Below are 19,822 nucleotides of genomic sequence, written 5' to 3' on the forward strand. Positions count from 1 at the left end.
GAGTCCATGTCTGGGCACAACATGCTTAAGATTCTGGCCAAGTTAACTCCAGACGTGGCACTTCTCTGATGGTGCTGGTGACCTAATGCATCAGTGATGTGAGGTGCCAATATAGATTTTATAAAACCCTTTTCCTATTAAAGTAGCTGACACCCCACATCCCCTAGGTCAGGTAAAACACCTGTAGGGTTGCAACTCCAAGACACAAAATGATAGGTGTGTCCTGTGCATGCCCTTCTTAGTATACAAAGCTATTCCGCGGTGGAATTTCACTACTCCAGAAAGAGATTTGTTTTTATTTAATTTAGAATAAGAGAAGAAATAGTTCTTCTTCTTCTTCTTGATGCTGTGCTGTAACAATGCTAGGCTTGCCCAGGCATTTTTAAATGGGGTTTTTACATTTGCCTGCGGTCGATTCTATTGTTCAAATCTCTTCCGTCTTTTGTTTCGTTTTGTCGCTATGCCCTACACCGCCCCGTTCTCTGCCTAAACAAAGAGCGGCTGAGGGAAAAACTCAACGAGACACGAAATGCTGTTTTTTCACAAGGGCAACGGGACGGCGAAAGCGGCGACCACCTCCTCCCGTCGGCGGCTAAGCGGGTCCATTGCAGCCGCGCGGGGGCGGCACGTGGCCGCCGGGCGCCGCTCTTCCCGCCTCGAACGAAAGGAGCCAAGATGGCGGCGGCGGCGGTGGTGGGGAGCGGTGGGGCTGCCGCGGCTTCTGTGCTGAGCCGAAGCCGGTTCCGAGGCTGCCTGCTCGGAGCGCTGCTGGGCGACTGCTTGGGCGGCGGCTTCGAAGCTTTCGAGACGGTCAACTTGGCGGAGCTGCTGCGCTTCGTGCGCTCGCTTCAGCCGCCCGAGAAAGGTAAAAGTAGGAGGGGCTGAGGAGGCTCGGCCGCCTCCGGAGTCAGCTGGGCCGCTTTTACCTCAGCAGATGGTGACCCTCGGGGTGAGGGAGGCGGCCCTTCCTTTTCGGGGGGGTGTGGGGGAGTGGGGGGGAGGGAGAGCCCCCAATTTATTTGGGGCAAGCGACCCTTCCCCGCCCCCCTCATACATTTATTCCCGAGGGGCCCGGGCGGCTCACGCCTCGGTGTGTAGTCGGGGCTGTGACATTTTCTCCACGGTAAACGGTGGGCAGTCACGAGAGGAAGACTTCGTGCCGTGGGATTATCAGCCCTTCCTTGCGAAGCTCCCCTTGCTAGGGGCTGCCTCCAGAGGCCGCAAATTCAACTTGTGCAGTTGAAGCTGGCTTTTTGGAGGTCTTGCTCAACAAGCCCGCTTTCTCGAAAGGGTCGGGGGGTTTTTTTTGTTTTGCAGTAAGGGGAAGGCAAACGAATGATTTGACCCAACGACGCCTGGCCTGCTCCCAAGACAAATAGGAGTGAATCCTCATTAAGTAGGATTCTCTGCGTCGTCAAAATCAGCAAACAGGTTGGGTGGGAAGCACCCAAGAGTGTGTGTGTGAGAGAGAGACCTTGGAAAGCCAAGCCTGAGGGTGCAGAGGACGAAAAGTGAATTTATTTCTGATGGAAACTTTTAAAGAAATGGCTTCCTGGCTCTGTGTATGGTCACTGTACAGATTCGGGGCATGGAATCCGAAGGGTGATAAACAACACTCGGGTGCTTTTATTTTGGTTATTTTATTTTGGCTATTTTTAATGCCTTGTCAGAACGGCTGGCCCAAGACAGGTTGGCACCTGAGGCGAACCACAAAACATCCTCCCCAGCCAGGGAAGAAAGGGAGTGTGAAGATTTGCACCAGGAACAAGGGGGTTATACGGATCCACATAGGGAAGATTTGGGTGAGTAAAGATCTACATCAGGGACAACGTGGGGTGGGGGTGGGGAATCAAAGCAGCCTTCCCTGCTGGTTGAGGTGGGAATCAAAGGCGGGGAAGAGCCCCACTCTGAATCATGCCAGGTGGGTGCACACTCCAGGAGACCCCAGAGGCAGCCCTTGCCATTTTCTCCAGAGGGATGGGAGGATACAAGCCACATCTCCTGGTCACTGGGATGTAAAGATGGCATTGGGGAGAGCGGCCACTGTGGAAGCAGTGTTAGAAACTCAGATATATACAGTGATACCTCTGGATATGCACGCCTCCGGTTGCATATCCTTCAGGATGCGAACGCGGCAATCCTGGAAGTATTTTTCTGGGTTTCGCCCCGCGCACATGCGCAGAAGTGGTCCCTCCAGTTGCGGAAACCTCGGGATCCGACCAGAGCTCCGGAACGGATCCTGTCCGCAACCAGAGGTACCACTGTACACTAACCTCCAAACGACACCTTAAGCATAGGTTGCAGTTGCCACAACAGAATGTCTAGGTTCCATTTCCCCCCATGAGATTTATTATTATTATTGTTATTATTATTAATAATAATTTCATTTCTATACCACTTTGTATTTTAAAGAAAAAATCTCAAAGCAGTTTATAACACATTAAAACATCAAATAAAATGATCCAGAATAAAACAAATTCAAGCTTCAATGAAAATATTTCCAATCCTTCTATGTGACATTTTGTTTTCCCCATTTATTTACCTACTTAATTTATATAGCTGCCCCATAGCAGAAGTACTCTAGGAAGCCAGTGTGGTGTTGGGGTTACAGTGTCATCCTAGGACCTGGAAGATCAGGGTTCAAATTCCCACTCAGTCATGAAGCTCACTGGGTGACCTTGGGGCAGTCACAGCCACTTAACCTACCTCACAGGGTCATTGTAGGGATTAACTGAACCATGTACTCCTTGGAGAAAAAGGTGAGATAAAAATGCAATAAATAAGTTCTTCATCTTATCCTCTTAAGAAAGCTGGAGGGACCAGCTATATGGAATGTCATTTGCTAACCTGGCATCCAGAGATCTCCATGTGGTTGTAATTGGACCCGTGCTAGTTGCAAAATGCACCTGGCTCCTTGGGAATTTTTAACACTCTGGTGGCAGCAGCAGGTGATTTGTTCCTTGGATGCTGGATCTGCTGCCCCTGTGGATCGTGCCACCCAATGTGGTCACCTCACCTTGCCTCATGAGTGGGCCGGCCCTGCTTGTCAGCTGCTCTGAGCATTCTTTTTACAGTGAAAGGGATATAAATTGTTTTAAAAATGCTTTCTTCTTATGCTAGAAGAGTAAGATCCCACAAGAGTCTTTATTGACTGAGGGCAGTATCAAGTAGTTCCATTAGTGCAGGAACTTTTGGCTGTGGAACAAAACATGTCCTCCCTTTCTCTGAAACTTAAATTTATTCTGGGTTTCCCTTAGCAAATTTGAGGAGTGCATGAGGAGAGGAGAGGAAGTTCCACTGTGCAAATGGAAATCCTTGCACTAATGGAACTACAGTGGTGACTCTGGATGCGAACGGGAACCGTTCCGGAGCCCCGTTCGCATCTTGAAGTGAACGCAACCCATGTCTGTGTGTGCGCGGGTCGCAATTTGCCGCTTCCGCGCATGTGCATGACGTCATTTTGAGCATCTGCGCATGCATGAGCGGCGAAACCTGGAAGTAACGTGCTCCGTTACTTCCGGGTCACCGCAGAGCGCAACCCAAAAACGCTCAACCTGAAGCATATTCAACCCGAGGTATGACTGTACTTTATTAGAGCATAAGCTCTCGATGACAAACAGTCTGCTTCAGCAGGTGTATGAGATTTAATCCTAAATTGGCAAGCATACGTATTTATGAAAACTTGTACATCCCACCCTTTTAGAGTAAAAACAGTTCCTTCAGCGTGGCTTACAGCATTACGATTCCATAAAACAATGACAAAAAGAGAGAGTGGCAGCCACATTTAGCACATAAAAACCATTGTTTACCTCATAAAATAAAAAGGTCCTCAGTAAGCAGAAAATAACAATGAGGGGCTGCTTTGGGGGAAAGGGTGGAATACAAATTCAAACATCATTATTTTATCATAATAATAATAAAGTGTGTATTATACATAATATGAAAATTAGGTCTTTTTAGCGTCTCCACCCAGATTATGGAACACTTTTATTTGTTCCATAATCTGGGTGGAGACACTAAAAAGACCTATGCGCATATTGTGGCAGGGATCTGGAGCAAAGGAAAATAAAATGCAAAATGAACAGTCAGCTGACAGTTACCTAAAGCAAAATAGTTACAATGGCAAATTGGTGAGCCTTTGGTGTAATGAAAAAACATTATGCTCTGGAAATTCTTCTGTTGACTATTGCCATGGAAATAACCTAATTTTGCCATATCATGTTAATAAGATATTGGTTTATTATTGTTGTTGATATTGCACAGTGCCAGTATTATAACTGCAGACAGGGAGTGTCTGGTTGTGAGCTCTGGTATCTCTTTTTCCCACCAAATGAAGGTTTTATCTGAGCCCCACTTGTGTGTGTTTTGAATGCTAAGATTATGCTGAACTCAGGAATGGGTGAAGTTCTCTGAACATGTACAGAGTGACCTCCTTCCCTCTGGGATTGCCTAATACCTCTTTATCAGTTAACTACTCTTCCCAAATTTTTATTGAGGGGAAAGAGGAAAGGGAAAAGAACACACTCAGCACACATCCACGTGCTTTGTAGTCTATGCATCGTATGCTGACATTTCTGCACTGTCTACCTTGTAGGAATCCACTTCTACAGTGATGACACAGCTATGACTCACTCGATAGTTAGGTCACTACTAGCCAAGCAGGACTTTGATGAAGTGGATATGGCAAAGAGGTAAGGAGGGTGTTGTAGTTACAAGAGATCTTGAAGAGTAGGTGTGGAAAATCTCTCTCAGCTTGAGATCCTGGACAGGTGCAGCCAGTCACAGTTCACAGTAATGGGCTGGATGGACTGATGGGTTTGACAAAGAAATCATTGAAATGGACTCTGTCCTTTTTTATTTTGATGATTATTCATTCCTTTCTGTATCCTAAAACACTTCTCAACTGCTTCCGTGGGAGTGGGAACTTGCACGTTCACATTGTTTTTTGAAAATTTAAAAAGACAAGGCAATGATCCTGTGCAGATTTACTCAGAAGTAAAATCTACCCTGTTCATTGGGACTTAGCTCTCAGTATATGAATGCAACTTAAGGCATCTTTGTGTAGAGTTTCCTGCATGCTTACCCAGCCATACCGGTTTTTAACAAAAATGAAATGTCCTGGAGGCTTTTTGTGTGGCGTGGTGGGAAAAGGGGGGAGAGTTTATGTAAGCATTTCTCTTCCCAGGTTTTGAGGAATTTCTCAGACCTCCTTTCTTGTGTTAGGCAAGGAAAATAAAAGCTTCCCAGAGTTTCCTTTATTCTTATCTGATTGTTTCCACTACAGAGATGTGCATGTTTGGCAACGTCTAGGGTGCTTCTTCGCATATATTTCCTAAACACACAGGGACAGAGCCCCTAAGATACTGTTGAAGAGGGCTTGAGAAGAATCTACGTCCTGTGTGAAATAGAGTTGCGAACTTTAACTTGATTAAGTAGCATGATCAGTTAATTCACCCACTTTGCCACTGCCGGGCAATCAGGCACTGTACTTATTGTTCACCTATTGGCACCTGTAGAAGACTTTCCTTTTCCAACAAGCCTTTTAAGTGGAATTTTTTATCCCAGTCCCCCTGATTGGCATTGGGACCTGTGCTTTTTAACTTGTTCATATATGATCTAAAGTTAGGAGAGACCAGTGCGGTAGTCAGATTTGCTGAAAGAGGAGTAGACCAATTACCGTATTTTTCGCTCTATAACACGCACCCGGCCATAGCACGCACGTACTTTTTAGAGGAGGAAAATCCGTAGGCATGCCACCCGTAGGCATTCCCTCCATAACACGCACAGACATTTCCCCATACTTTCTAGGAGGAAAAAAGTGAGTGTTATGGTGCAAAAAATACGGTAATTTGTGGAGGCAAGGACTATTTGTGGCTATTAGCCATGATGTCCGTGCTCTGCCTTTCCAGTAGGAGGCAGCAATACTTCCAAATACCAGTTGCTGGAAACCATAGGAGGGGAGTGTGCTCTTGTGTTCACATTTTGCTCGCTGGTTTCCCACAGACATCTGGTTGGCCACTGTGAGAATAGGTTGCTATTCTTATGTTCTTATGTAGTCTTATCTTCATTGGCCTAGAAATTGTATTTATATGTGTTTTCTTATTGGTTTTCTTATTGGTAAATTGCTTTGGGATGTTTCATGGGAAGCAATTTATAAATGAAATAAATATATCCTCCAAATTCACCCTGCTAACTAGACCAACTAGGCACTATTCTTTTTTCATATTAGCAGCTGTCCAGTGATAGCTCACAGAATGTAAGTGGAGTTGCATTTCAACATAGTCTCCCTGCAGGTTTGCTGAAGAATACAAGAAAGACCCTGACCGGACCTATGGCGCCAGTGTGATTACTGTATTCAAGAAACTTCTCCGCCCAAAATGCAGAGATGTGTTTGAGCCAGCAAGACAGCAGTTTAATGGGAAAGGCTCCTATGGGAATGGTGGTGCCATGAGAGTAGCAGGCATTTCACTAGCTTACTCTAACGTTCAAGACGTAAAGAAGGTTTGTTGATTTCTTATACGTAGCCTGCTGAAATAATGCTGACTACATAACAATAAAAGCGCATCACAAACATTGTCCTAGGCTGGATGGAAATATCTGTGTGTATGGAATGCTGTCTCCAGTGAGACCCACCAAGTGCTGGCATTAACATCTTTCCAGTGCCACGTTGACATGTATGATGCTTACTGCTGTTTCTGGGTGTGCATGTTTTTTTTTGGTGTGTGTGTGTGTGTGTGTGTGTATTGCTTCATTAAACTGGATGGCGCTTTTTACTTGTGCATGTAATTTGCATATTAGGTGACAGATAAATAAATAATATGTTGGTTTAATTAGCCGAAATATGCAACAGTCTCATATCTGCATGGGCCAATGTTTTTGTAATATTTGCATAAACTCTGTAAGGAGCAATCCAACAATATCACCCCCCATAATCTCTCCAATGCAGCCATTTGCTGGTTGCCGTGCTTGTGGGATGTCAGATAAGAGTTACAGGATTTGGTCCTGCACATTGTGGTGCCAGTATCTTAGGAAGTTGCTGCAGTTGTGCCTACTGTTATAGTAGTGTTGGTGGGAGCTCTCAGGGACTTGTCAGTGAATGGTGTGTGTGTGTAACAGTTCCCCTCACATGTACTGTGCGGTCATGACATTGAGAAGAGTCATGTTGCAACATGCAAAAAGTCTTAGGCAGGGTGGTAGCAGCATCGGACTAAGGAGCAGTATCAGAACAGATTGAAGAGAATTCTTTTCATGTTGTGATATCAGAGAAGTTTAGAAAAGTTCATTCAGGATTTTTATAATTTGTTGCCAGAAGCTATGGTGATGGCCATTTATTTATATGGCTTGTAAAAAATGATGAAACAGATTCAAGGAAAGTAAGTCCACTAATAACTACCACCAGATTCAGAGACAAAATTCCTCTGAATAAGGAGTTGCTGAGGAACAACAAGGGTGGGGGTAGTGCTTTCATGTACTGCTGGTGGGCTTTCTGAAAGCATTGGGTCAGCCACTGTGGAGACAGGCTAAGAACATAAAAGCCAGGCTGCATCTGGCTAAAGGGCCATTTAGTCCAACATCATTCCTGTCCTCATAGTGGTCCTTAAGGAAAGCCCATAAGCAGGACCTGAGCAGAACATTTCTAATTTGTTCCCCAGCAACTGGTATTCAGAGGCATACTGCTTAATAGCTAGAAGCCACTGACAGCTATATCCTCCATGAGTTTGTCTAATCTGTTCTGAATTTTCTCACATTCAGCTTCAGATAGTGGCCTGGTCTAGCAGGGTTGCCTTACCTTCTTAGGTTCAACTGCATATATTGATACTGTGGGTAAGTCAGAAAGGCAAGGGAGTCCTTAGACTGCTTTGTCACTGCTTCCTACAACATTTGTTGCCAGCATCTGTCAAAGAAGATGCTAGGCAGGTAAGACATGCACCCTGTTGGTTTAAGACATGCACCCTTCTTCAGGCTTAATTTTTACAACAATGTCTTCTGCTTCTGCAGTTTGCCAAATTGAGTGCTGAATTGACCCACTCCAATTCCTTGGGCTATAATGGAGCCATACTGCAGGCTTTGGCAGTTCACTACGCTCTACAGGCTGTAGAGTTGAATCGGGAGAAGTTCGTGGAGCAGCTGATAGGCCACATGGAGGAAGTGGAAGCAGATGACAAGTCTGTTGCGGATGCACGAATGTAAGTAATAGCCATCTGAGGGCAGGCTTACATTTATACTTGGCTGTAACACAAGGGGGCAGCATACCCTTCCCCCTTTGAAGCACATGCCTCAACCCAGTCTCTCATCTCCAGGCTGGGCTATGAGGAGTTGCCATATTCAAAGCGTCTAAAGAAGATCAAAGAATTTTTGGAGCAGAGCACCGTGTCAAAATCAGATGTGGTGTCAGAATTAGGTATGTACAATATTGAGCACAAGGCATGGACTCCCATTTTGTGACCAGAAATCAGTAAAACACTAATCTGTAGAACTGTAAAATTCAAGCATGTAATCATCAGCATTGGGGAGGAAGTAGATAGAATAGTAAAATATTTGCTCAATTGTGTGTGAGAGAGTGGATGAATTGTGGGAGGTTTAAGACAAATTATCTTCACACAGTGCTTACTTGGCTGTTGGAAATTTTCATAGGATGTTATGAAAGTTGCTGTATAAATAGCTTAAACACATACATACACATGAGTTTTTAATGGTTGGGTCTTTTGGGAACTACCTGTTGATAGGCAGAAATGCAACTTCAGCATTCAGAGTAGCCACAACTCCAAGTATCTGATCTTGGAGGTGCACACTAGGATGTGTTTATAGCCAGCATAACATGCTTGTGGATTTATGTGAGGCATAATGGTCATGTATATAATGGTATGGGTACACACACATACACGTTTCTATAGTAATCACTTTGTACTGAATATAATGAGAGTTTATGGTGGAAGGCTAGATGCATGTGCTGTTGCTTGCTAAAGGGAATTAATTCTTTTGTCAGGCAATGACATTGCAGCCCTGCGCTCTGTCCCCACTGCTATCTATTCCTTTCTGCGCTGCATGGAGTCTCACCCAGATATCCCTGAGGACTTCAACAGTCTGCAACGGACCATTGTTTACTGCATCTCATTGGGTGGGGATACAGACACCATTGCTACAATGGCTGGGGCAATTGCTGGGGCGTATTATGGGGAAGAGCAGGTGCCCCAAAGCTGGAAGTATAGCTGTGAATCTTTTGAGGAGACAGAGAAGTTGGCTGACAGCTTGTATGAACTCTACTGCCAGCGGATTTGAGCCATGGAAAAAGGAACCCTGTACCTCGTCATCAGAACTGTGTTTCTGTTTCATCTTCCAAAGAAGAACTCGTTTGCAATGTGGGGCTTCTTTTCCTTCATGGGAAACATGCCTAGGATATTTTGTGTGGCAGATAAAGGTTCCTCTTGTAACCAATTGCTCAAAGTGCCAGTTGCTTTCTGCTGCATACATAATATCTTGCTCCTCTTACAGTCTCTGATTTTTAGACTTTTATTATTAAATCTCAGTTGGAGTCAAATCTCTCTCAGTTCACTATGCCCAAGTGTTGGGAACCCTTGGTACTGAGCTCTGCTAGGAGCAAGGTAAGGATTTGTAAGCGCTGCTTTCCGTCCATTGTTATGGTGCAAATTCATCAAACGGTAGCTACAGAAATTGCTTTTGGATTTCCTGTGTGGTTGCAAAAGCCAGAGGACGAAAGGCTGGACTTTCTTGTCTTGTAACTGAGTAATCTTGGAGTACTTGAAATCTGGAGATTTTACATATGTCTTTGATAACCAGGAATGTGTGTTACCAGTAGTAAATTTAAAATCAAGTAAAATACACTGCTGCCCTCAATAGAAGACAAAAGGCCAAATGGATGATGCATCCTCCTAAGTATGAAGGGGAGCAGGTGCCACATTTCTGTCCACCCAGCATGCCTGTCTGGACTCCAGTGCCACCAGATGTCCACATCGGGGACTATCATTTGTGCAAACGTGCCAAATCCAGATCACATGAGCCAAATGAAATTCAGGAATTGACTGTGTAGTTTAGGTCTACCGACACTGAACTTTGTTGGTGTTAGAAGTAGTACAATGCCCCCAAGGAAAATGGCTCAGGATATCCTCCTACCTGGTTTGAATTCTATTTGTTTTTAAGAAACAAATATTCAAATTAGAGTTTGTTAGAATTTAAAGTCTAACCAAAAGCACTGTTGGTGTCAATGTTTGTGGCACTGCCACCTTTCTCGTGAGGCCTCCCTGTGCATACAGTGGCCTCTGGGTCAGTCCCTAGCTGTCCTGGTCAGCTTGAAAACCTGTTTTTCACAGTGGTGATCAAAGAACAGGCTTGCTCTAAAGATGAGGAGTGAAAATATAATAATTACTATTACAGTGGTACCTCGCAAGATACTTGCAAATTTTTCGTCTTGCGAAGCACGGATTCCCTGGGTATTAACGGTTTTAAGAAAAAGGAAACAAACTTGCAAGACATTTTCATCTTGCGAAGCAAGCCCATAGGGAAATTCGTCTTGCGAAGCAACTCAAAAAACTCTTTCGTCTTGCAAGTTTTTCATCTTAAGAGGCATTCGTCTTGCGAGGTACCACTGTATTATTTATTGAATTTGCTAGTCGCTTTAGATTGCCCAAGGCAACCCAAAGTGACTTACAAGCAACCCAAAGTGACTTACAAACAAACAATATTTACATTGGCATGATTTTTGCAGGCAGTAATGTGAAATGCAAATCTTTTTGTAAAATAAGATTTATTGATGTTGGGTCAATACAATCAAGTACTGTAGTTTCAGTTCAAAAGTGAAGACCAGTTTTTGATCACAAAACAAGAGTGCATTTTAAAACCAAATTTACTATGAAACAGTGCATGTAACATAAGTATTTACAAAACTAAAAATTCGCTATATACTAGGTTAGCAATGAAGATACTAGAGGCAAACTTCTTTTCTTTAAAAGAGAGAGAATTTGTATATAAAAATGCATATTGTAATGCACAGTTCAAAGTAGTTTCCAAACCTGATCTTTCTGTTGACTGAAACCTAATTCCCACATGCTCTCCAACAAAAAAACTCCCAAACTTTGTCACAGACAATATCTGGCATTGCATTTTTTTTTTAAAAAAAGCTAACTCATGACTTGCGAATCAGCCTCTTCATCCCACACTTCATTTCCTATGTGTAATAACAGCCTCTATGTTAAGAAGTTTAAAAAGTTGTATAAATGCAGAAGGGTTATGCCCTGTATGAGAGAAGAGAAGAGTGAGGCTGCAGAACAGCACCCATGAAACAGAACAATTTAGTTTGGAGATAAATGTGCTTTTTGTCATTGTGTTTTCTGTCTTACCAGCCAGATCACAAATGTTGAATCTCCAAAGGAGCTGAAAAAAGAGGTTATCTCTGTGTTAGAACACAGTATAAATAAATTGTGTACCAACACACCCAGGAGCAATTCTGGGGTTTATGTGATTCTCTGCTGCTGTTAGAGTACTTATCCACCACACTCTCAATCTTTGCCAATCTGACTTTTAAATAGTAGCACATTTTCTTAGATCTGATGGTGTTAAAAATGGAAGCTTAATATTCTACTTCACAGGAAAATAGACTTAAATTTAGAGCACCAGTCTCTTGGAAGCCTTCCAATATTAGGCACGTAGAAAATGTGTGCACTTGGCTTCTTCAGTTTTAGCCTGTGGTGACCCAATGTGAAACCAAAGATGTTATTGCAAGCAGAGTGTGCCTTTGGCATTCTTGTCCTCTCCAGGAATTTAGAAAACATCAGATGGAATCAGAAATCTTGGGCCTATTCTTTTGCTTGTGTCTAAATCATACAAGTTTAAGTTAAATGAAGGAAAGAAGAAGAGGCAGTTGGCAGCGCAACTGAAATAGCAGGTGACCTAAATTTCAATTCTCCAGCATCCATCTATCAGTGTTAGTTATTTTTACAAACCAAAATGTGATGATTTTTTTCTCTCTCAACTGTCGCCCTAGAATACTTGTTCACAAATTTAAAGTTCACTGCATTTTAATGTTTAAATACCTTTATCTACCTTAAACCTGGGAAATTGAACTAAGCCACTCTCGCCATATTGGTGGCATCCTGGACACTTGAAAAGAAGCTCTTTGAACTATGAACTGGATTAATGCCATCTATTTTCTTCATAAGAGGCCTAAACAGTAAGAGGCTCTTGCTTATTTTTATGTGGTATCACCAAAACAGCATATTATTTCTCCAAGATGAGAGAGCTCACTCTTCATCAATTTAAGGGTATGCGTTACCACTTCTGAAAGCACTGTACACATGATCAGTTATCCCAAAATCTGTGAATAACCTTGTAAGGCAGGTGACATTTCAAGCATTATTGAGAGAAAGTGGTAAGAAAAGACAAATTATTCTTTTCCAAAATCACATAAATCTTTGCACACAACACTTTGCACCTTTTTAATAGATATTGCACTATACTGAATAACATTAAGTAGCTAATAGCACCGTTGTAGAAATGATTGAATGGAAAGTTACCATGAAATCTACTTTTTTTAAAAAATCAACATTTTTATGGTGGTTGGGTACTTCCACCACCCTGAACAACAAATAAGTTTACACATCCTGAAAAAAATGGTCTCTTAACTGGCACTTTGAAGATAACACAAGTCAAGCTAGTAGCAACTGAACCTATATCTGCAGTGCCTTTACACTGGTTTTGTCAGACAACAGCGTTCATAGAACTATCTCTTTAGGCTGCTGACTCATGAAGGATATTTAGCCACTTGATTTGCTTAGGGACTATCAAGCATGTGCACTTTAGGGAGTCCTGTTTTTGTAGAGGATCACAAAAGTCTCTGGCTTTGGAATATGTTTCACTTGCCATCCCTTTCCCCATATACCTCTGATGGCATGATTTAAAGATGTGTTAAGCATTGTGTAAAAGGTGCTCATGCAAAGCATTCCACAATTTGATAATTCATCACTCTGTCACAATTTGACTGACTTGAATCACACTTTTAGAGCAGAAAGATTAAAAGTGAACAAATGCTAAATTTGGAAGGTGATGTCTTAAGTTGATACGTCACACAACCTGCAGATCCCCGAGTGCTGCTGTCCATCACATGCCTTCCGTGCATCCTAAGAGAATTGACGGGCAGCTAATCCTCAAGTTAGCATCTGTGGTCGATGTGCAGTCACTAGGGTAAACTAAATTCTGAATACAAAGATGGTACTGAAAACAACAGCAAAGTTTTCTCTCTCAAATTATCTTCTCAGCTTGGTCAAAATGGTTCCACACACCATTGGTTTTCACCATCTTCCCAGTGACACTGTTTTTTATTTTATTTTTAACGGACAAGTTTATGGCTACAGTGGATTAAAGGAGGTGTGCCCAACAGCTGTTATGTAGGGCAGAGAAGGAATCCAGAAAAAGATGAATGGATGTATTCAGTGGAGTACAGACCGTTGGCCTGATCCGATGGCATTTGGATCCAGACCTGGTCATTCTCTTTGAGTTCAAGCACTGCACTACCGGAAGCTTGGTCCAAGTAGCCTTTTTTGTATTCATCGTAGGTATAGGTGGCAGGCACGTTGTTTTTGTAAAGTGCCACCCAGACATTAGTTCCTTTAACGTGCACGTGATACGCAAAGTAATAGATGCCAGAGATGGGACAAGTGAAGATTCCTGTCACTGGGTTATAGCCGTTGTGACCATTGTACAAAGTCCTGTCGAATTTTACTGGCATTCCTGAGGCTGGGAATGGTGATGTTAAGATGGCAGTGAAGGCAGGTACCATCTGGGCAGATAGTTCCCCTCGGCCAAACTGCGGCTTCCCAGGCTTGCCATTCCCCAGAACTGCTCCCTCTACACCTCCATTTGGCAAGTGGAGGCCAGCAATCCCTGTCTCATCAAACATCCCGGGTGCTCCTGGGGGTCCAGGTGGCCCTGGTGGTCCTGGAAGCCCATTTAATCCAGGATTTCCTGGAACCCCTGGTGGCCCACTGGGACCCACAATACCCGGCTCCCCTACTTTGCCATTTCCTGGTTGGCCTGGGAGGCCAGGCTCTCCTTTCAGTCCTGGTAAACCTTGGGGCCCCATTGGACCAGAAGGGCCTTGCAGACCTGGTATCCCTGATGAGCCTCTGAGGCCTGGTTGCCCTGGAATACCAGCGTCCCCCTTTGGGCCTATGGGCCCTGTAATCCCTGGGACCCCAGGGAGACCAGCAAATCCACCTTCCCCCTTGGGGCCCATGGGGCCAGGCATCCCTTGTGGTCCAGGCAATCCTCGCTCCCCAGGAATCCCTGGTTTCCCCACAAAACCGCTAGGCCCCTGGTCCCCACGCATACCTGGTAGCCCTGCAGGCCCACTTGGTCCAGCTTCACCTTTAGGGCCTGGAATGCCATGTTTACCTGGCATACCCATAGAACCAGGAATCCCAGGGGCCCCAGTGATACCAGGGGGACCCATTTCACCTGGCTCTCCATCCATTCCGGGCTCCCCTTTTTCTCCGCTGATTCCTGGCACACCTGGTTGCCCACGATCTCCCTTTAAGCCAGGCAGCCCAGGCTTCCCGTACCCTGTAGGCCCAGGCATGCCAGGAAGGCCACGGTGACCAGGTTCTCCCTTGGGGCCCATATGCCCTTGCAGTCCAGGCACACCAGCTGCCCCCGGCACACCAATTCCATCCACACCTGGTGGGCCACGTGGGCCCATCGGGCCAGGCTGCCCAATGAGCCCTGGCTCTCCTGGAAGCCCTGGGTCACCTTTGCCACCTGGAGCACCAGGCAACCCATCAAGTCCAGGTTTCCCAATTCCCTGTGGCCCTGGAGGTCCTGCAGGGCCTGGGGGGCCTCCGTTTCCCCGTGGCCCTATCAACCCTGGCTTCCCAACTCCATTTTCACCCTTCATGCCACGCTCGCCACGGGGACCGGGCTCTCCTTTGGCCCCAGGCTCCCCCCGGAATCCTGGCAGGCCTGGGCTTCCTGTTGCGCCTGGCTTTCCGTTCACAGAAATGCCAGCTGGTCCAGGCACTCCTGGAGGGCCTGGCAAGCCTCGTGGCCCTTGGTCTCCTCTCATGCCAGGCTCACCATTAATTCCAGGCATCCCTTTCATACCTGCCTTGCCAGGGAGCCCTGGGATGCCTGGTTTGCCAATGCCAGAAAAGCCAGGTGGGCCTGCGGGGCCTGGTTGGCCGTGGAGCCCTGGTTTGCCAATGCCGGGTTTCCCAGGGTAGCCAGGTGGGCCAGGAGGTCCTCTTAGGCCAGGCTTTCCAGGAGGTCCAGGTTCTCCTTTGAGGTCCATCGGCAGCAGTGGTGGCATATCTGCGAAGAGAAGAGGGACACATCAGTATGAATTGGGAAAGAAAGGACTAGCAAGTAACATTTTGGAAGCCAAGGGAAATGTAGATGCATGCCATCTCTTCAGCTCCAACTACCGATGGCTCCCAGCACCATTATTGGTTAAACTTCCTTCTGTTGCTTTCAGAACATAGTATCTGGGTAGGTAACAACCTTTGTTGCCTGAAAGTCTTGAGTAGACACATTGATGCCATCAAAGGACATTGCACAAGAACAACAACATATTTCCAAATATGTATTTAGATTTGAGGTCCTTTGGAATAATTAGCTGCATTTCTGCATTGTGACAATTAAACAACATAATCCAGACAACTCCAAAATAAGAACAAGTGATTACGTTTCTGCATGTGCAAAAGCACCTGTACAAGAGGGTCACAGATGAAGGTAAAGGCTTGGTGGTAGATACCAAGCCCCTTAAGAAAACTACATTCGTAAAGAAACCTAGCTTGCAAGATGCACAAAACAAAGAACAGTGCTCAGGCAGGCCTCCTGCTTTTCTATTGTTGAAACTGTGCTAAACTTACATTCTTTTAAATGCCATGGTGTTCCCCTAAAACTCACGAGTGATGTAAAAGAGCCTTTGTTCACTCTACACAACGATGCTGAGTTTGAGTCCACCCCCCCCCGCATGTACTTCTGTTTAAGCACTGTCTTGATGCAGCGATAGACAGGATCAACACCATCTCTTCAAAAGAAAGTAAGTCTCCAGAGATTTGGCCATTGTGAAACAGTTTCCCTCAGCCAATGGGAGACTAATTCTGCAAATGAAACACACATGCGAGGAAAAAGACCCAGATGGCATTGACAAAACAGCCCTCATTCCAGTAGGTGAGTGTATGGAATACACTTATATTATTTTCAAATCTGAAAAATTAGCACCAGACATTCCTGATGTTACTCTCCTCCTGTTAGTGGAAACATTTGTGGCTTATCTGCATATCAAAGGCCTTGCCCACATCCACTGTCCTAGCTAGGGTTGCAAAGGCATCTCAGGAAATCCTTGCCCATACAACTCTTAAGTGGCCACAGTAGTAATGCAGCCAAAGAGAGCCATTTAAGCTTGTATGCTCAAGCAAGTTTTTTTTCTTTCTCTTTCGGCGCCCGGAAAAAATGCTTTCCCGAGGAAAATTATTTCAGTATGTTCTTATACTGCAGTCAATAGTTTGAGAAGAATTAGCTTTCTAGGTCATCAGAACAAGGAAGCAGTCAGGCCTACGAGGCGAGGGAATGAGAGTGAAAGAAAAAACAACACAAACACACACACACACACACACCAGTCTTATGAAAAGGAATTGGGAGGTGGGGGAGAGAGGTGGAAAGGGAATGAACAGATGCAACTTTGCCAACTTCAGCCGGTCAGGAAAGCAGACAGGAAAACCAAACCGGGGACGCTAGCACGGAGAAATTGGGACACTGCAGCCCTGATGTGATCCAATTTCAAAAGAATTATGTCTCGCCGCAGAAACAGAGTGTGTGCTCAACAGCAACAGTGTTTGTATGGGGATTTATGCCCTCCCACTGAGGCATGAGGAGAACCTCAACTAGTGCTTAAAGGCTACACCCACCAAGAAAGGGGGGGAGGGAAAGCCTGGTGGGTGTTAAGGGAAGGTTTCTTCAATTGATGGCCCCCATTTCTCTTAACATCTGAGCTCTGCCTCTTCTTGAATGGGATTGTTCTTCACATTCTAACTTATGGGAGGCTCTTTGTTTTAGTGTATTTCATTCTTGATTTTAGTTAGCTGCCGTGCGTGATGCATAAACACTAAGCCCTTTGCACTCATATAGTCATAGTCCCCCCCCCCACTTTCCCATCTAAAGTGGGGATAATAATACTGGCCTATGTTAAAAGGTTGCAAGAATTAACATACTTTAAAATGGAGAATGTATTTGAAGTGCTGTGAATTCTCAAAAGCACCACATCAATTTTCTAAAACCAGATCCATGCCTCTGATGATAAATCCTCATCAAGAGCCATTTCAAGAAAATCAGTTGCCAAAGTTTTTCCTGGCACTGCAAGTCATGAACAATTAAATCAAAAATGTTACTGCTAGGAACCTGCTAGGAGAAGTTTCTTTTTTGCTTTGCTCTGCAGGTAGGCTTAGTTAAAGGTGATGGTGGAAGCAGAATACCTCTGCACATAAAAGCAAAAAAGATTGATCTAACCATCACCCTGACATGTTATGTGTTTTATTTGCAGGGATGGTGTCTGCTTCTGGGAAGGAGCACATATGCAATCAACTCCTACTCCCTGGTAGACTTCAGAAAAATGCCTTGACACTTGATTGTGCTGGCAGTACAAAATGTGTTTGTGGCCCTTTAGATCACAGATGGAGAAGAAATCTGATTTCATTTTCAAAATGTTCTTCATCTGAACAATCCTGCAAGGTTTTTTACTGATCCTATTTTACAGGTGGAGAACTTAGGTCAGAGACCAAATGCCGTCCAGAGTGCCTGGGGCAATCCAGCTAGATGGGCAGGGTATAAATAATTAAACTGCTATTGTTTTTGTTATTATTAGTTAGTCACACACTTTAATAAACAGACTTAACCTGGCTGTATTTACTCTGGAGAAAAAGCAGCTTCAGGCCCCAATCTGGATTATGCTTCTGATTCCGACTGTGGCAATCACTCTGTACCCGGCTTCCTCCGGAGGAACCAGTGCTGGGATCATGGCAAACCCCTATGTTTTCATTGCACCTAGACTTTCCCAGTTCCTGTGGTTCTGTTCCCGTGGTTCTGTTTGTGTCTCAAACATAAGTGGAACTAGACAAGCTTCCTCCTCAAGCTGCCTTTGGAGGCCTCTTGATATTGCAATTTGGAAACTGTGACTTTGAAAGACTGCAGATTCCAAAAACAGCCACTGGGTGGTGGTGTTACATAAAACATCAGCATTTTTCCATTGGCTATGGCCATCACCTGATCATGAAGCTATTCACATCTTCATATTTGTCCCCCCAGTTTACTCCGGCAATATACTTTTCTTGCCTTGTAAAAGGCACTGGGGCTAAGCCAGGGCTCTGGTTCAAGCCCTTATGCCTGCCTCCTCGTTTTATTTTCTTACTTGAGAACTTGACGTGCATATTTTCCACATTCAGAGTATGTTCTCTGCATGCTTTTGAATAGTTAGTTATCATGTCCCCAGAACATTTGTCTTTTCTGAGCAGTCACCATGCTGTAAGTTAGTCCTTGGGGAAAATGCAAAGTGTTTGCACATTCACAGGATGCTAAGTCAGGCCACTGGTCCATCTAGCTCAGAACTGTCTACTCTAAACTGACTGGCTCTTCAATGTTCCAGTTAATTCCATTGGATCTAACTGTCAGTCCTTGGAAAAAGAGTGTGTGCAGGTACTTTCTCCCTCTTGTGGGTGGGGCCACGGGTGTAGAGGTGTTTTTTTTTTGGAGGGGGCTGCTGGAGTGATGTACCCCATGCTTGAGCTAGAGAATGAGTGGGAGTGAAGGGGAGGAAGGAGGTGGAAAAGCCTAGTTCTGAAACCTGGACAAATCTTCTTCCTTGCCTGATCAGCTTTTCTTTCTTTTCTTTTGTTGCCTCTCACCCAGGGTGTGCTGCTGCTGCTGCCTGCTGTTTTCACAAACACAGCCTGCTCAGTGGCAACAAGAACACATTGGAAGAAATAAACACTAGCACAGAGAGATACTTGAATCTCAGCCCATCAGCAGCCAAAAATGTTACTTCTCAGTAAGGCTGTGCTGGAGTTTGTGCTTTGTTTTGTTCTCCTTGGCTGCAGTTCAGATAAGAGCTTCACAACAGCTGGAAAAGGCAGGGAAAAAGAAAGGAAGACCTTTGCTCCCTTTAATGCTACATAGAAGGGTGTGCGTGTGTCTTTTAACCTCCTTACATACCACATTTAAACATCCGATGAGCCTAGTTGGTTGAGCAGTAATTCCTGTGCAAGAGATGTCCATCTTCTCTGCTAGCCTTTAAGACACCTGGGTAAAGATACCTTTTCCCTTACTCTCTCACAGTTCTATAAATTATAATTCTGCATCAGCAATACATGTACTCTGGAATGATGCTGAGAAACATCTTGTTCTATCACCAAATGCAACAGATACCATGAGGTAGAGTGAGGCAGCTGCCTCAAGGGGCGGGTACTGAGGGAGGGAGTGCAGTGCTCTCAGGACAAGGGACACATGATCCTATTTGGCTGCCCCACTGACCCGCCTAGCAGTTGCATTTTACACTAGCTGCAGTCTCCAAACTCTCATCAAGGGCAGTCCTCTTCGAGGCAGCAGCAGTTGGCACAGAGCATGAGGAACTAGAGGGCTGAGTCAAAGAATTCAAAGAAAAGGTAGGTTTAGAGCGAGGCGAGGCAGTCCCAAGCACACTGGGCAAAAAAGAAGTTAAGTGGAATCTTTTGTAGGCATGGGGGACCTTAATATCTATATTATGTTTTATGTACATTATGTACATTACCTAACTGCAGTCTTTGCAACAACTCTGTAAGGCTGC

The 19,822-nt window shown here is 44.7% G+C and overlaps 2 protein-coding genes across 5 annotated transcripts in view; one reads left to right on the plus strand and one right to left on the minus strand.

The window, feature by feature from the left end:
- Nucleotides 1-638: 638 nt before the first annotated feature.
- ADPRS (ADP-ribosylserine hydrolase) lies at nucleotides 639-9,538 on the plus strand. The gene is made up of 8 exons (XM_053398863.1): nucleotides 639-865; nucleotides 1,671-1,802; nucleotides 4,595-4,691; nucleotides 6,294-6,501; nucleotides 7,999-8,186; nucleotides 8,301-8,401; nucleotides 8,987-9,347; nucleotides 9,433-9,538. The coding sequence occupies exons 1-7, from the start codon at nucleotides 676-678 to the stop codon at nucleotides 9,277-9,279; spliced, it is 1,209 nt and encodes a 402-aa protein (XP_053254838.1). The 5' UTR covers nucleotides 639-675; the 3' UTR covers nucleotides 9,280-9,347; nucleotides 9,433-9,538.
- A 1,274-nt stretch (nucleotides 9,539-10,812) lies between these two features.
- The window catches only part of COL8A2 (collagen type VIII alpha 2 chain), a 142,812-nt gene continuing 133,802 nt past the window's right edge, over nucleotides 10,813-19,822 (minus strand). For all 4 annotated transcript variants that reach the window (XM_053398866.1, XM_053398867.1, XM_053398864.1 and 1 more), the window contains one exon: nucleotides 10,813-15,315. In XM_053398866.1, the coding sequence (XP_053254841.1) occupies nucleotides 13,394-15,315 (1,922 nt within the window). In that variant the 3' untranslated portion in view covers nucleotides 10,813-13,393. The remainder of the gene's footprint in view (nucleotides 15,316-19,822) is intronic.

The sequence above is a fragment of the Podarcis raffonei genome, chromosome 8 (assembly GCF_027172205.1).
Source record: "Podarcis raffonei isolate rPodRaf1 chromosome 8, rPodRaf1.pri, whole genome shotgun sequence".
Lineage (NCBI taxonomy): Eukaryota > Metazoa > Chordata > Lepidosauria > Squamata > Lacertidae > Podarcis > Podarcis raffonei.